This window comes from Catharus ustulatus, chromosome 1, assembly GCF_009819885.2.
Source record: "Catharus ustulatus isolate bCatUst1 chromosome 1, bCatUst1.pri.v2, whole genome shotgun sequence".
In the NCBI taxonomy this organism is placed as follows: Eukaryota; Metazoa; Chordata; class Aves; order Passeriformes; family Turdidae; genus Catharus; species Catharus ustulatus.
The window spans coordinates 45,039,134-45,057,538 of NC_046221.1; the positions used below are offsets into that span (position 1 = coordinate 45,039,134).

General features: G+C 45.1%; 1 protein-coding gene across 2 annotated transcripts in view; it reads right to left on the bottom strand.

Annotated features, from left to right (window-relative positions):
* The window catches only part of CPNE4 (copine 4), a 239,526-nt gene that overhangs the window by 186,064 nt on the left and 35,057 nt on the right, over positions 1–18,405 (bottom strand). The window contains exon 2 of one of the 2 annotated variants that reach the window (XM_033070249.2): positions 7,789–7,938. The exons of the other annotated variant lie outside the window; for it this stretch is intronic. Within the exon in view, the coding sequence (XP_032926140.1) occupies positions 7,789–7,846 (58 nt within the window). The 5' untranslated portion in view covers positions 7,847–7,938. The remainder of the gene's footprint in view (positions 1–7,788; positions 7,939–18,405) is intronic. 2 annotated transcript variants of the gene reach the window in all.

Genomic DNA, 18,405 nt, shown 5'->3' on the forward strand with positions numbered 1-18,405 from the left:
AACCCAAACAAACAGAAAGAAGCCACCAAATAATGTGTCAACTACAAAGAAAAAGTGAGAATCTTGAAGACAGATCTCTGTTTCCAGTCTCTCAAATATGTTCTGTATCTGGCATACTTAGAACTCATTTACTAGAAATTAACGTGCTCTTTTGACCTTTTTAAAGAGATTCATGGCTCAAAGTGATCTTACTGATATATATGATGAGATGGGAATTAAGGACATGAGGTCAAATTCTTGTCAGTAGTGCCCAGTGACAGGACAAGAAGCAACTGGCACAAACTGAATCTCAGGAAATTCTGATTAAATAAAAGGGAATTTTTTTACTATAAGTTTGGTTGAACACTGCAAAATGCTTCTCAGAGAACTTGCAGAGTCTTCATCTTAGAGATCTTAGAGATACTCAAAACTTGTCTGGACATGGCCCTGAGCAACCTACTTTGAGTACAGGCTTAGAATAGATGATGTGCAGAGGTCCTTTCCAACCTCTTCTACTCTGTGACTAAGCAGCAAACAATCAAAGTATAAACTTTTTAGGGTGCAGATTGTCTCTGTGATAAGTTATTGAACAAATTTATTATTTGAGTCCCTTGGCTCCAAATGCATGCAGAAAATCAAAATATATACATGAGCCCAGCCTTCCTGGTACAAAGTAGTGCAACAAAGGCTCCTATGTGTAGATATTTCATTAAAAGCAACAGCACATGAGTTCAGAAAACTGTGCTTGCTGGATAACTGGATTACAACGAAAATCAGTATTACACATTTGATAGCTACATCTTTCTCTATTCAGAGGGACTAAATGGCTTAAAAAGATTCAGTTGTCTAACACCCGCAGAAGTAAGGATCTTTGTGACACAGAACACAACCTGTTTATGCCTCTCTCCAGGAGCTAAAAGTCTCTAATTCAGCTCACACAACCCAATCCAACTCATTAAAAAATGGTGATTCACATAACCTCATCACAAACTCATAACCAGGCTCCTTAGACTCATCTTGAAATAAATCTAAGATACTATCTGAATTCAGATTTCATGTTTACTTTTGCCCACAGTGTCATTTTACCCTCCTACACACACACAATGTCCAAAAGGTTTTTCTGCCAGTTGTCTGCGTGAAAAATGAAGAGATTGCTCTCTACAGCACCTTCTGAAGAATCAGGGAAACATTCATAGTCAGCCTCACCTTCAGTTCAGGCAATAAGTGAGTGGCAAATGAGAAAAATGCTGAGATTAAAAGCAGTGACCAGTGTGCTTTGCATTTAGAGAAAGGTCTTGCTATTTAAAAACCTGTACTCCAAACTACAAGCAAATGAATTTGGGGGTTTTATATGTTGAGAGCTTAGTCTAAATTATTTTACTGGCACTTTGGTCATGAAATGAAAATGAGCTAATAGCATTTGTCTGCTTCTACACAAGTAAACAGCAAGAGTCTGCTCCTGGAAAGGTAAATTATGTTTGCAGTGCACATGGTGGGAAATACTAACAGTAGAGTTACATGAAGTAAGAGCTGTGAATAAGTGCCTCCAAAAGAAAGCAGCCCTAAAAGCACTGGATGTTGTGGCACTAGCTGCTCCCTCCATATTTATACTTATAAATTACAGTAATTTCACGAATACAAGCCGCACCAATTTGACCAAAATTTTGGTGGAAACCCGCAAGTGCGGCCAATATTCCGGGGCGGTTAATACATTAACAAAATTCTAAAATCTGCCAACACGGAAGTGAGAGCCCGCGGCAGCCCCAAGCCAAGCTGGAGCCCGGCCGGCCCCGGTTGAGGTGGGAAAGCCTGGCAGAGGCGGGGCCAGCAGTGTGGGGGGCGGGCGGCAGAGCCTGAGCCAGCAGGGCGGGGCAGGGAGGGCGGCAGAGCCTGAGCCAGCAGGGCGGGGGAGCCCGGGAGAACTGGGGCTAGCAGTGCAGGGGAGCATGGCAGAAGCAGGAAGGCCGGCGGGTGGGGCTGCCTGGCAGCGGGGGAAGCCCAGCAGAATCGGGGCCAGCAGCGTGGGGGAGCCCGGCGGTGCGGGGGCCTGCAGTGCCGGTCAGGGCGAGGAAACGCGGTGGCGGTGCAGACGGGAGGGGGCGGCCGGCGAGCCTGGCAGCGGCGGCAGCAGCCCTGCCGGCGGGGCGAGCGAACGCGGCGCAGGGCGAGTGCGGCGCGGGGTGAGCGAGGCGCGGCGCGAGCGAAAGCGGCGCGAGCGAACGCGGGGCGGGCGCGGCGCGAGCGAACGCGGCGCGAGCGAAAGCGGCGCGGGGCGAACGCGGTGCGGGGCGAACGCGGCGCGGGGCGGGCACGGCGCGAGCGAAAGTGGCGCGAGCGAAAGCGGCGCGAGCGAAAGCGGCGCGAGCGAACGCGGCGCGGGGCGGGCGCGGCGCGAGCGAACGCGGCGCGAGCGAAAGCGGCGCGAGCGAAAGCGGCGCGGGGCGAGCGGCGAGCCCGGCGGCGGCGGCGGCAGCCCTGCCAGCCCGGCGAGTGAACGCGGCAGCGGGGCGGTGCTGACGGGAGAGGGGGGCCAGCGAGCCCGGCGGCGGCGGCAGCACCACCCGGCCAGCCCCGCCGAGCCGTGGCGCTGAGCCGGGCCACCCGGCCCCGTCGGCAACCATGAGCGGGCCGAGCCTGCCTGGCCCCGCCCCGAGCCAGTAAAGCCCGCTATGCCGCGATCCTGTTACTAATTGGCCAATTTGTGAAAGCTGCGCACGGATTCTCGCGACGAACGAAAGTGCGGCTAATATTTGGGGTGCGGCTTATCTATTGACAAAGACAGCAACATTGTCGAGGCACCGGGGGTGCGGCTTATAATCCGTGCGGCTTGTATTCGTGAAACTACTGTATATATGGGAGAGACATTTAGTATTCAAAACTCATGAACAGCTGAACTCTCTAGACAGAAAGCTTTGTACCTATAGCTTCTGGATCTTCCAGGGTTTAAAGTCTAATAAAAGGAAATATGAAAATCAAGTCCACAGTCAGAAGCTTAAAATTAATAAAACTCAGATCAAGTTAAAAAAATACAGTAAAAGCAAGATTTATAGAAAAGGCTGAAATTATGTTGGGTGTTCAGGTAGAAGAGTTTTTAAAAATTTTTTCTGTTTAGTAACTTGTTCAGTTCCAGTAGAATGGACCCCTTCAGGGAATGATAGTAATCGAGATATGTAATTATTTCTCTTTCAGAAATTTTATATACAGTAATTTCACCATTATAAGCCACACCATTTTGACTGAAATTTTGCTCCCAAACCGGAAGTGCAGCTTACATTCAGGAGCGGCTTATATATGAACAAATTTTGGAAATTTCCAAACCTCTCCCTCTTCACGGCGGGCAGCGGCGAGCAGGGCTGGGGTTGCTCCCTGGCGGCCGCCCCGAGCAGGGCCAAGCCAGTAAACCCCATGATCACACGATTCTGTTACTAATTGGCAACTTTGTGAAAGTTGCACGCGGATCCTCGCTGCCAACGAAAGTGCGGCTTATATATGGAGGAAAAATGAAATGTTGCTGACACCCCGGAAGTGCGGCTTATAATCGGTGTGGCTTGTAATCGTGAAATTACTGTAATTGGGAATGCCCAGTCTCTAATAAGAACTGTATTGGCTGTTGGCACCAAGGTTTGCTTGGTTGTGAAATGCAAATCCAGCACGTTCATTAAATTAATATTCTATGTGCTTAATCAGAAGATAAGTCACTAAGACACCTGACTTGCCCAGGTCTCAACAGAGATCCCAGCATGACAGGTAAAGCCCACCTATGTTTATTATGATATTAAGGTTTTTTTCATTATGTTCTTTGTTGCTTCTGTGGCCATTACCTTGGCCTTTGTGCATCTCTGGAAACTGCTCATGAACAATTAGTGCTGTCTTAAAACAGAGTCATTCAATTACTTCTCTCTGACCATGTTCCTAAACTCCTGGTTTTCAGCCATATCTCAAATCACTGCACAAGACTCTCCTGTTGGCATTTAAAAATTATCCTGGTCAACATCAATCATATCATAAATTGTTACAGAACTTTAAGTGATCATAGATAATACAGACAAAATGCAAGGTGCCAAAATTAATTTGAATATGAATTATTATGTAATGAAAAGTCAATAAGTTAGCTAGACCCCTCCACAGGACAGTTTGTGCAATTAAAAATACAATTTTTTCTCCTTCACTTTGATTATCTGACAACTATTAACGAAGATTTATTTAAGTTACAGCTACAGAGTTTGATAAAGGTTTTTGAAAAATGAGCAATAAACTCAGTAAGGAAGGGGGAATCTGGAGAATCCACAGCAATGCTATTGTGAACAATGAGACAGATCTGATAATGCAAGTAATCTATTTGGACAGAAGGGGACAAGGTTCAGAACAAAGTGCCAGTAGTGTAAATGGAAATATACACACACTGACAGTTCAAAGGGATTCATTACCATAGAACCAGCTGCTTCAATTATAAGGAGAAAAGGGAAAGTCACTGGAAAGAAATTGAGACATCTAAAGCATGACAAAACACTGTACAAAAGTGTGTTGCACCTATGCAAATAACCCCATTTCAGGGAAGGAAGGGAAGGAAAATTCCCAGGATAACTGGAACACTGGGAGATGCTTGAATGTGCCCAGTTCTGGATGCTCCAAGTGGCTCCCACTGAAGTCAGACTCAGTGAAATGTAAAGTACTTGTAAGAGTCAGTGCTAAAATACATATATTTTATTATTCTCTACTGGAAGAGCAAATCTAGGATTCTCCCTGGCTCCTTTAGCATGTAGCTAATGCCATCAGTCATCTCTTACTACACAGAGTTCCCACTGTCTTCCTTCTTCCAATGCTGTAAAATATGCAGGGGAAGAGAAATCAAAAATTCACTAGCACAAAAAATGGAGACTGAACAAATACAAGATCAAAACAACCTTCCTAGGGATAAATACAGACAGCTCCCCTACTAGAAAGCAGTCTCAATGCTTTTTACTGCAAAAGCAGCAGAGATTTTTTTTTTTCCCCACAGAATTAACCATTACATTCACTGGATTTGTACCAGTCACAAGGAGTCTGCCTCTCCTGCACCAAGGCTGGCTCTCAGGCTGGCTACAGGGGGTGTGTATTTGGTCTTGTTTATAAAATCACACCTTCTAAGACAGTGTGTTGGTTTAATAGGACAACAGAATGTATTTTATTTTGGAACAATGTAGAAGCTAAAGAGAAAACAGCCTGATTCATCTATATGCTGACACACAGTAACATACACAATTGTCCTCTTATCCAGTCTTGTTTCTTTAAATATGACTGTCCAAAGCCTTCACTTGCAACTCAATATTGTCAAGAAAAAACATTAAATAGTCCCAATGTTCCTCTTCCAAATCATGAAAACGGCATGTTTTATCTTAAAAAAACATTAACAGAAGTGAGTTTGTTCTTCATTTCATTTCTATTTCTAAAGCAATTAGAACTGATGTTCTACAGTTCTTTCTCACCATTATAAAAGTTAAAATTGTATTTAAAAAGCAAGAGAAAGAAATGCCAGCAAAGTTCACACTGTTCTATACCATGATGCTCAGAGCCAATGGTTTATAAGCAGGACTGAATAATAAGAAACCACAGCAAAATTCAGGCTTCCTCAAGTACATGATTTGCCTGCTGGGTACTGGATCTCAGGGTTCAGCTTGAGTCTATGCTACTCTTGAAAGAATACCTGAAGCATAGGCAGCTGCAAGAGCAGAGATTAAGCATCAATACATGGAAAAGCTCAGGAGCATAGCATCCACTTCAAACACCTCAGGAAAGAGTTACACACACAAAAAAACCCCCAAGCCTACAATATCTAAGCAGTTTGTGAATGTAAGTGACATGTAAGCCTAGTAAATCAGAGAAATGTAATTGAATCTCTCTAATCAACTATTTCAAAGCCACTACCATGTGATTTTTTTTGACTGTTTATCACGAAAAACCATTACAATTTTCTTAGGCTTGTCATTTCAGTTTGCTGTTTGCACTAAGTGGTATATCAAATGAAACATAGGAAGAAAAGTATATTCACTACGAGGACATGTGTTTGCTGCTTTTTAGAAACTGGTTCTCCCAGTTAGGTACTAGAGGGAAAATATAAGTGTCTTAGCAAGAAACAAAGCTTTATTCAAGAACCTTAAATAATTGGGTATTTTGCTATACTTCAAAGAAAGCTAAGCCTGGAATGAAATCAAATAATCCCAGCATACTAAGGTGCAGCAGCCAAAATTCTGACATCAAACAAATCCAACTGAAAACCTTCAGAACATGTTTGAGGCAAAATAATTCTTGAAATAATTAGACAATTCTGAACAACAAAATAGATGCATATTCTACTACATTAATCCTTGCTTTATCATCTACACTTGCAAAAAATACATTTGAAATTAAAATTACCCTTTATCCGCCCAGCAAAAGCATACTGTCTATTAGTTAGAGGAGAATCACAGAATTGTTTACATTGAAAAGACCCCTAAGATCAAGTCCAGCCATTAACCCAGCACTGCCAAGTCCATCTCTAATCCATGTCCCTAAGCACCACATCTACACATCTTTTAAGTATCTGCAAGGATGCTGAATCAACCACTTCCCTGGGCAGCCTGTTCCAGTGTTTTACAACCCTTTCAGTGAAGAATTTTTCTCCTAATGTCCTAATTCTAAACCTCCCCTGGTGCAACTCAAGGCTATTTTCTCTTGTTGTATGGGTCATTGCTTGGGAATGAAGCAGCAAGTTGTGTTCCTCAGCTATACTCAATTACACCACAGTATGTATATAAACACATGTAATGTCTGGAAGAGTTTATCCATTTACAGATGTAACATATTGCAAACTGCTAATTTTCCCCAACAGATGGCTAGAGTGGCTCTTCCCTCAGCATGAAAATGTTTCTACTAGAGAAGCTGCTTCCTGCTCCTGATCCAAAGCCAGGCACATCAAGAAGGAAGGACTTCCCATTTACTGTTTAGTTACTGCATTTACAATACAACCAGAAGGTACACCTGCTGTAAGTTGGCTCAGGGTTTCCTAGCAGGGGGAGACAAACTGAATTTATCAATTACACAGGGGCCATATTGAGCCCAAAACTGAGACAATGCTTTAAGGTCAAGTTGCTCTGTCAGGTCGGGCAGAAGGAGAAGAAAGGGAGAAATGAATAATGCTGCAAGCAGTTGCTCTCTCACTTCATAGTTGTTCCCCAAACATGCTTTACCCCTTTTTCAGCAACAAGCAGAATGGTGGCCTCCCTGGACTCTGACAGACAAGGAGCAACCTGCCCACCCTCAGGGGGTTTTTGGGTAATGAACACCTTTACCTGAAGGCTGGAGCTAGTCCTGAGTTCATTCCCTTTGCAACAGAGGTTCAGGGACAGCACACTGGGGTTTGAACCACTAGGTAAGTAAGACCGTGAGCCTTTCTTGCCTTCTTGTAATTTACTTACTTTCTATTTTATTTCCAAGATCCTTGATAAAATATTTGAAGAGTCACCCATGAGATTAGGTCAAGCACACATTGCCACTGCCTCAGCTAAATTGCCAAGGGATATGATAACATTGCAGCTTCAACTGCAGACACCAGAAGAGCCATGACAGCCAAATTACATGCATATGGAGAGAGTTAATTTGTTCCTAGTTTCATTTCTACTAGTTAATTCTGACTTTCCTCTAGGAAGTTATATCCTACTCCATATTGGAAGTGTTTTGCAATCACAGTATCACCATATCATGACAGACTCAGTCTGAATAAGCCAGTAGCTATTTCTGGTATCAAATTGATCCACAAGAGAATTGCAGCATGCTGTCAGCAAAAATTCCTACCAGTGCCAAATGTACCGCTGGTGCCAATGCCGTGCCATTCCTCTGCTGGCGTGTCCATGCTTCTCAGGATCTGTGCTCGACTGAGCTACCAAAAATGGGTCCTAACGCGTCAGGACACAGCGCAGTCTCACAGAGATCCTAACCTGGGCCCTGGAAGCAACAGAGCTTTGTCAGCAATGTTATAGTAGACCTACTTCCTTCTGACACAGTGCCAAGACTTTGGCTAAATAACACTTTTAAAAACAAGCTCTAGAAATCCAAGCCACCAAGAATTTTCAAGTGTTTCTCTCCCTCAGGAATTCTTGAGGTGTGAGAAATATCTATGTTATCAACCAGTAATATAGATGAGAAGCAAGATACTTGGAATGTCTTTTATGAAACTTTGTCTTACATGAGGTTTTCCCTTAAGCACTTCTAAAATGAACCTATAAGGATACACTAGAGTTATGTCTTCCTTTTGGAATCTGCAAGTCCCTATCAGCCTTTGTTAGCATATATTGACAATAAAGAGGTAGAAGGAAGGGGTTCTCAGTTCCTAAAATGAAGCACAGAAAGAAATGAACTCACATAATCAGTATTGATGGAAGTCCTACTGCCAACTGCCACACACAAAAAACACTGGAACACCTGCTGGACTTGACATCATTGACTGGTAGGAGAACATTTCATGAAATTCGCATTAGGCAAGCAAATATCCTAAGATTTGGGCACATATTGCACAGGACTTCATCTGCATTCATCTGACTTTCAAGGATAAATTTATACAAGTGTAAAAAAGTCCATGAACAGCCCACTGCTAACAGAGAGAAAGGAATGTCTATAAGCCAGCAGTGATGGCACTCAAGAGAGAAGAGACAGAAGAGGTTGGTATTGAAGGCCCAGCCAGATGTTTCCACTTCACAAATGCAATCACTATGGTCAAATTATCTAAGGCATAGTTCTGCATGAATTGGGAGTTGAAAGTCATTTCCAGACTTTCTCTCCAAACCTATGAAGCTCTTAATCTCTTCCCTCACCTGCCCTCTGCTAAGTATGATTGCTCTTCAAACAGAAATTTGTCTAATCTCTTACAATGTTTGTTGAAAGAAGGGTGCAAAGCATCAGAGACATAAGGAATGGTAAGGCAGAGTCACCACAATATTTCCTAAGAGCACAGAAGAGTAGAACTAGCCTCAGTAGTTATCCCATCATGCCAAAAAGGAGTGTTGATAACTAAACAGGGTCCCAAATATTCCATGAAAAATGCCACAAAATACAGAACATGCTAAAACCTGGCTGTTGCTCAGAGCACAAAGCAATGTCTTCCTTGTTCAAGTATTTATATCTCTATTAACTCTGAATGGATAGCCACTGGGCTCCTCTATACCTACATATATTTAGAATTAGGAAAATGCATGTTGGCAGTAATCAAAGTGCAACTGTACCAACAAAAAATAATCAAACAATCTTTGAATTCTTCAGCAATACAAGGCATTTCCTATGCACTGTGTGTTTATCTATGTCTTATTCCTGATCTGCATTGATCCAGTGCAAATAGGTCAAATAGTCAGAGATATCTGTGATAACTTAAAAAGAATTATAATTTCATAATTTCATATAATTGCTGGTCTAATGCATTAACATGTCTACACAAGTATAGGTAATTCCAAAATGAAGATATTTGAAAGACCTTCATAAGTATGGAATCCAAGATCATAATTTTTGTTCCTCTTAACTAGTAGAAAATTTGGGTTTTATTTTCTTCTCTAATGTCAGCAACCCCCTTAGGTAGAGGTGCTTGGAGAGGAAAAGAAAAAAACCCATAAAAACTAATAATAGAGAACATGGGTTATAGTAAACGCATGTGCTCACAAATCAATCCACCCACTGCATGTGCATCAAAATCTCAGTGACAGATACCTTTGTAACTTCTTTATGGTATCAAATCCACCCTTGGATACCTGTGGAAAAGATGCACTAAAACCTTCTAAAACATTTTGGAAAGATACACACTTTTGCAGTTTCAGTCATAAGAACTCTTTTCCAATTACAAAGATTACAACAATTCAGATCTGACCCAGTGAATGATGGATGACACTCTTTATGCTCTGGAGTCAACATGTAAATTTTACCTGTAATTTCTGCCCTCTACAAAAATTGGGTTGTACAATAATGAGGTGCTTGACTGCTGTTGCAATAAGTCTGTAACGAGACTGAATGCACAGCCACACCATTTAGTGTTCTAAATTGCTTCAACTTCAGAGTAAATACATCAACAAAGACCAAGATGGGATATTAAGTGTAGAGCAGTACATCAAAGTAAGATGTTAACTTGCTGACGTAACATGAAAATTATTCTCATATTTCACTGAAGAATTCTTCAAACTATTCACTTGTGTAATATGTTATTAAATGAAGCACACAGAGGCATCTTAAACATTAACTTAATTAAAGGTAGGAATAACACAGGCAAATATTTAACACTTGTTGTACGAAAACATCAATTCTTCTCATGAGATTTATACCATAAACTAGAAAGCCTGACATGAATTACATTTCCTACCTGTGATGGCTCTTCATTTTACCTTTTACAAGAACATGGGCATTTTACAACATGCTAAGAAAACTGTTTCAATCAAATGATTACTGCAGCATTTCTTCTTTAGCTACTTTCAGTGTGAAATTTCAGCTTGCTTTTTCCATTCCTCCCCTTTTCTGGCCTCTGAGCAGCCATGTTCTTTCCATCTATGGTAAGCAACCTATGACCATTTCAGACTTCTGCCAAGGTTATGCTTTCAAGTGAAATAGGTTGCCCAAGAAAATTCTCAGATCAGTTTGACTATACCTACATCATGTTTCCCAGTCATACCACAAAGGAGCTCTTTAATTCTCAGTCACTTTGATGTCTGACAGGAGCTGCAGTCAAATTGCACTGGATATGCAATACAGTTCATGCAGGCCAACTGTCTAATAAGAGTAATTTAGGTTGAGAGGGATCTCTGGGAATTTCTATTTCCCATCCTTAGTTCAAAGTAGATCTGGTTCAGATGAGCTCTGGCAGTCTCCAACAATGAAGATCCCACTACCTCTGTCCAGCATTTGACCACCATTTCTGACAACAATTTATTGTTAGTTTTCCTTGTTACAGCTTATGCCTGCTGCCAAACATCCTACCACTGCTCCTCCAAGAAAACCCTGGCTGCATCTTCTCAGATGACAGCATTAAGATCACATTCCCTTTGCCTTCTCCTTGTAGCACAGAACAAAGCTAGGATCCTTCCAGGATTCCCTTTGACTTCACTCACGTAGTTAGCTGTGTGTCAGAAGGTCTGGTTAACTGGTTAACTCAGCAAAAATAATTTAGGACTGAAAAGGAAAAAGATAACTGCGATTTCCTGCATGTAATGGGCAGAACACAAGGTGTAGAAGACCATAGTTACATTAAACAAGCACCATATACCAACTGAGACCATCCATAACTGGCTTTTCAGAAAGCCATTTGCAATGACAACTTCAGCTGGTCAAACTCTACCAACAAAAATGCAAGCTCTTGAACACCTCACTTACACACTGCCTACAGAGTACAGTAGTTTCACGAATACAAGCCGCACGGAGTATAAGCCGCACTTCCGGTGCCTCGACAATGTTGCTGTCTTTGTCAATAGATAAGCCGCACCCCGAATATTAGCCGCACTTTTGTTCGTAGCGAGAATCTGTGTGCAGCTTTCACAAATTGGCCAATTAGTAACAGGATCGCGGCATAGCGGGGTTTACTGGCTCAGGGCGGGGCCAGGAAGGCTCGGTCCGCTCATGGTCGCCGACGGGGCCGGCCGGGTGGTGCTGCAGCTGCCGCCGGGCTCGCTGGCCCCCCTCTCCCGTCAGCACCGCCCCGCTGCCGCGTTTGCTCGTCCTGCCGGCGGGCCAGCCGCCGCTGCCAGGCACGCCGGCCACCCCGCGCCATGTTAGCTCGCCCGGTCGGCAGGGCTGCCGCCGCTGCCAGGCTCTGCCGGCGGGGCGGCCGCCCCCTCCCGTCTGCACCGCCGCCGCGTTTGCTCACCCTGGCCGGCACTGCAGGCCCCCGCACCACCGGGCTCCCCCACGCTGCTGGCCCCGATTCTGCTAGGCTTCCCCCGCTGCCAGGCAGCCCCACCCGCCGGCCTTCCTGCTTCTGCCATGCTCCCCTGCACTGCTAGCCCCAGTTCTCCCGGGCTTCCCCACCCTGCTGGCCCGGGCTCTGCCGCCCCCCCTGCCCCGCCCTGTTGGCCCAGCCTCTGCCGCCTGCCCTCCACACTGCTGGCCCCGCCTCTGCCAGGCTTTCCCACCTCAGCCGGGGCCGGCCGGGCTCCAGCTTGGCTTGGAGCTGCCGCGGGCTCTCACTTCCGTGTTGGCAGCTTTTAGAATATTGTTCATGTATTAGCCGCCCTCGAATATTGGCCGCACTTCCGGGTTTCCACCAAACTTTTGGTCAAATTGGTGCGGCTTGTATTCGTGAAATTACTGTAACTATTAATACAGGGACAAACATCTTTTATGGGGGTGTAGTACTTCCCATGCATTCCTTCAAGAGGCACTCAAGAAAAGTTATACGGATTACTGCAACTTTAGTCTGGTTGTTATAATGATGTTTCAGAGCAGAAAGGCGACTTAATTGAATACAGTGAAAAATAGGGAGGACTTATCTTTCACTCCTTGGTACTCTGAATTCCTGAGTAAGTCCTTTCAGTCAGTGAACACATTTTTAACTGAGACAAATGGTATTTTGAGATTTTTTTCCCCCTCAGAATTTTGTTCAAAGATATTACAAGAAAATTAAATATTTAAAGTTGCTTTCACTTTCTGACTTTTTAAAATGGATTCTAATTTCTGTTTGCTATATTTTCAAATTAAAGCTTTAATGAAAATTGCTCTGCAATTTTTTAAGGGTACCAACACTTTTTGTTTCCTCTGCTTATCTGCTGTCCGGCACAGTTAGTATTTCTTATTAGGTGAAATTCAGCAGTCTGCTAGAAAAATTTCTGTCTTAGTATCAACCTGCTGTCCAAAATGAAAATACTTCAAATCTGCCCATTACATGAAATTGTCTAGGAAAACTGAAAGGAGTTTGATGACAAACTTATTGAAACAGACTCTGGTAAAGCCTCTCAGTTTGTTATCAATATAATGGGTTTCTTAATTGCCACAGAGATTGCGATTTTTAACTTTGCTGGATTTTGTGCCTTTTGTTGGATGCTGTCCTTGCCTTTCGCCACTAATTAAAGCAATAACCAAAGAGACAGTTCAGAGAAGAAGCTGTATTTTCTACTGCCTTATTTCCAATATCCTCATCTTCAGTTTATCTTTACTTTTAAAAATTGCTTCATGTTTTTTACTTTTCAAAACAAGAGCCTCAAACTCCCCTAATATGAAGATAAAAGCTCCAAGACATCAAAACCTAATTTTGTTGTCTCCATTTACAGAGAATACTATACTTAAAATTAGATGATCACACAAAAGTTTTCTGTCAAAGAAAATACCAGAAAATGCTACCTCAAAAACAGTTTTAAGTAAGTAAGTAAAAAAAAAAAAAAAAAAAAAAAAAAAAAAAAAAAAAAATTAGTTCTGATTATGCTATGTTTAGCAAAGGTTAAAGGCCACAAAATCATTTTTTTAATCTGGCTTCATGAAAACTCAAAATATTTTGTTCGAATATCACTCCACTTCTCACCCACTACTCAGGCATTTCGATTTCTGCTATGTACAAAATACAGCAAATTCACAAATACAAGTCGCACTGAGTATAAGCCGCATCTCTGGGTGTTGGCAAATATTTCGGTTTTTGTCCATAAATAAGCCGCACCCAAATATAAGTCGCTCTGTCGTTCGCAGCGAGGACCCATGTGCAATTAGTAACAGAACCGCGGGAGGGCGGGGTTTACTGGCTGAGCTAAGGCTGTGCAGGCTCGGCCCGCTAGGGGCTGCCGACGGGGCCAGGTGGCCCAGCCCGGTGCTGCCGCTCGGGGCCGGCCGCCGCTGCCACTGGGCTCGGTCACCCCGGGTCGGCGCTGCCCCGCGGTGGCAGGCAGGGGCGGAGCTTTCCCCGCTCCTACGGTAGCAGCGGCGGGCGGGGATGGAGCTTTCCCGCGCCCGTGGCGCCGGCGGCAGGCAGGGACGGAGCTTTCCCGCGCCCGTGGTGCCGGCGGCGGGCGCGGACAAAGCACCCTGCCTCCTCCCCGAGCCGTGGCAATGGCTGCGCGGGGCTCCCGTCGGCTCCCCGAGCCACGGCAATGGCGGCGCACACTTCCCCCCCCTTCCCTCCCCAGACCGCGGCAATGGCGGCACAGGGCCCCCGTCGGTTCCCCAGGCCGCGGCAATGGCGGCGCTGGGCCCCCGTCGGCTCCTCGAGCCGCGGCAATGGCGGCGCGCCCCCCCTCCGTCCTCCCCGGGCCGCGGCAATGACGGTGCGCCCCCCCCCTCTCCTCCCCGGGCCACGGCAATGGCAGCGCAGGGCCCCCGTCGGCTCCCCGAGCCGCGGCAATGGCGGCGCCCCATCCTCCCCAAACCACGGCAATGGCGGCGCGCCCCCCCACCCATCCTCCCCTGGGCTGCGGCAGAGGAGGGAAGAAGAGAGCTCTCCCGCCTCTCTCCCCGCCCCCCGTGCTGCCTGCAGGGAGCCAGGGCAACACAGTAACACTGTAACAATCGCCGAATGCCGGCTTTTACTGGCAGGTGCTTGGCTCGGCGCCCTGGCTGGCACGTCTGGGGTTGTAAATGTCAGAAAATTATTCACATATTAGCCGCCCCTGACTATTAGCCACACTTCCGGGTTTCCACCAAAATTTTTGTCAAATTGCTGTGGCTTGTATTCGTGAAATTACTGTAATTTCATTTAAGCTGTGCCATTTGCAGTGGTGTGTTTCAGGAAATACTCACCCTTCATTTATAATGACCTAAAGTCAGGGAACCCTTGATATTGCCCCTCAAGCACCTACAGGCTGAAAACTCCACAACTGACACAGCACGTACCCCAAGTTTGAGGAACTCATCCGTGTTCTGTCACTCCAATGTCTTCTTCATTTACAGTAAAATACACAATAGTGATAACAAATGTGTACAACCGCATTGTTTACCTAACAGCCAGCAGTCAGTCAGCTTCCATGAGAGCAAACCCCACTCTTCACAGGAAAGAAGAAACCATTTCAATCTAGCCTGGCTTTGCCAGTTGTCTGACATGATCTTACCCAGTACAGAACTGGCAAGTACAGTAATTTCACGACTATAAGGTGCACCCTTTTGACTAAAATTTTCCCCCGAAACCGGAAGTGCGCCTTATAGTCCGGTGCGCCTTATCTGATGTACAAAGTTGCGACATTTGCCACCCCAGAAGTGCGAGCCCGCCGGCATCAGGGCGCCCCCCCCGCATGGGGATGGGGAAAGCCACCATAATCAGAGCAGCCGCCGCGCGGGGGGGGCGAAAGCCGGTGGAATCGGAGTGGTTGCCGCGCGGAGAGGGGGAAAGCCGCCGGAATCGGAGCAGCTGCCGCGCGGGGAGGGGGAAAGCCGCCGGAATCAGAGCGGCTGCCGTGCAGGAAGGGGGAAAGCCGCCGGAATCGGAGTGGCTGCTGCGCGGGGAGGGGGCAAGCAGCCGGAATTGGGGCAGCGGAGGCACGGGGCAAGCCTGCAGGCATTGGGTCACCCAGAGCGCCAGGGGACTCCCAGAGTGCGCCAGCAGTACGGGGTTCCCGGTGCGCCGGGGAGCGCGTGACACCCAGAGCGCCAGGGAACTCCCGGAGCAGCGGGGCCCTGGGGATGCTGCACAGAGCGGCGGCGGGCATAGTCCGGCCCTGCCGGGTACAGGCAGGCCTGGGGGCCAATGGTTGCCGGGTTGAGGCGGGCCCTCGGCCAGCAAGTGCGCGGGGGGAGCTGGGGGCAGAGCCTCGCTGCAAAAAAAAAGTGTGCCTTATAGTCCAGTGCACCTTATCTGATCTACAAAGTTGCGAAATGTGCCGGCTCCCAGGGGGTGCGCCTTATAGTCCAGTGCACCTTATGGTCGTGAAATTACTGTACTTATTACCACTGTGTCAGAAAAATCAGGACCTGACATTAAGAAAAATTTAACACTTTATTGCATTTGAATAATACAATGTGTTTTGTTCTAAGAGGGTGAAAGAGTCTACTCAAAGAGTAAGCTGATTGAGACTACCAAAATGCAGAATGCCGAACTGCACCACAGCTTCTCCACCACCTCTGTGCCCAAGGACCTGACATTTCCAAACAGCAAATAACTCAAAGACCACATTGTTCCTCGCTTTTCCTACCTGTTAATAAGGATGGAGTGTTCCTGCTTCTATCCTGGTCTGATGCTGTTGGAAGACTAGGCTGAAGAAACCATTGATGGATGTTACACTTTGTTATGTCATTCTAGTCTCTGCCTTTTCTAGTTATAAGCTTTCTGCTTTATTTTCCTTTACCACTCATCTCAAATGTCCCATCATACACAGCTGTCACTCAAGGTCAAACCACACAGAGACAGGCGATAATTAAGTTTCGGGTTCATATAGCACTATGACTATCAGAATTCAAACATTTGGGTAACACAATTTATGGTGAAAAGGATGTGGAAAATAGGAGAGACATGCTAGTTGGTGGTTTGTTGCACTGCAAAACTATTAGCACTCACTTGTGCCTGTCCAGTTCATTCCTACCACTGCTCAGATAAGCTCACAAATGCCCATATGCCCCTGTCTGATTACAGGCAGACCACAAACACATCTGTAAGTACTGTTTACTAGTGACCCAGAGAAAGCAGCAGCACCTCTGGCCAGCTGTCTCCCTGCTGATCATGGGGAGTCAAGACAGGCATCTGCCCTACAACCTACATTTTAAAATAAGGGAAAATATCAACAAATGGAAGGCCAATTCCACATTGTCCTTCATGCAGTGTGTGCTTACCCAAACAACCTTTAGGATTTCCTATAATTTTCCACCTTAGATGAGCAAATTTTTAGGTACAAATTACTGCACTGGATCCTACTTCCCTAATTCCAATTCAAAACATAGTCCCCGCACAAAGCAATGAAGCTCGTTTATCAACTTGTTGCCTGAGGGACCCAGAGATGACCTCCAGGTAACCACAAGAAAGACAATGACCCTGCCTATTCAAAAACAAGACAGTCTTTACAAACCACAAAAGGTAAGACTAAAGCCAGTTTCCCCTTTTTACCGCAAAATAAAAGATTCAAACCAAAACCACACATAACTCTTGTCTTCAGAGAGGATATGAGGTCTAAATACACAGTTTCTGTGACTGAACAAGATCCTGTAAAATTGAAGAGGAGCTATTCTTTTTCCAGTAGCCAATGTTCTTTCCCAAGGGCAAGATGTGGAATACTCATTTTATCCTCTACCGCCAACAGAGTAGCTGTAACCACATGCTCTTTAGTTAGAAAAGAGGTATTTGGCAGAACAGCTCATCATGCCAATTATCAAAAGAGACCAACTGCTTCCCTTTTGGAGTGACAGTGAGGTTGGAATGGCTGGGACTTCCACAGTCACACTGACCTCAGTCAAAATTCTGGTAACCTCCTGAGCCAAAAGCTTAGATCTGATACAGGCAGTATTCTTCCAACGGTATTTTGTGCAAGAAAAGCACAAGCTACCCAAAATTAACCTTTTAATTCCCCTAGATCAGTTATTCTATGGTATTCAGTAGGATTATTAACACTGTGTCAATAGCATGGTCAAAGAGGACCACAAAAGCCATGAGAGAGGTAAGAAAAGGACACAGACCATTAGAGATTAGTTATGAACATAACAAGGTGTTCCTGTCCTGAACACCTCTCTAGTGGGAGCTCAGACATGTAATAGACAGGATAGAGGCTCTCTTGAGAAGCCAGAAGCCAGTGTTCCCCTCAAAAACCACTGTAAGCAATGGTTTCTCATTAAGCCCTTTTAGAAAGTGTCTGCCTCTGACTTTCCTTTTCTGTTTATTTTTCTGTTTATTTTGCCAAACTTATCAAAGTCCTTCTGTCCCAGCTTCACCTTGGCCAGTTTCCCAACCTTTTTTGACAGCACTGCAACGTCACTGCTATTGCCAGCTACGGACAGCAGAGTCTGCTGGTCTAGAATGGAGATTTACTAGAAAAGAGGTGGAATGAAGAGAACACATATACAGTGTGGCCCTAATGTTCTCTCTCTCCAACACAAATAAGAAAGTAGATCTGGACAGCTGAATCGAATGTATCCTGTAAATTTCCCTGCACAGAGTCTGCATCTGCTCCAAAAAGGGTGATGATTACTACAGGGGAACATAATTATACCAGGCCCACCTGTCTTCAAGAAATGTCTCCATATTTTCCCCTCAGAGCAGCAAGGAACAGAACTTTAAAACAGGTATTTTTCTGTGCCAGTCTAAGAGAAAACCCTCTTTCCATGAGATTTTGGTCATATAAGGTCAAACCAGACTGAAGAAATAACACCCACTGGCTGGTCACAAGTATGCAATAAAAATGGAAATCAGTGTTTATGGAAGAACATTGTTTGCTACTTAAATTTTATTGAACAGCAAATACACTTGAGCACATTATCTCACTTTCTTCGTGGACATTCTGTAAACACAGGGAGAGACATCACATAAAGTATCCATTCAAAACTATTTGCTCA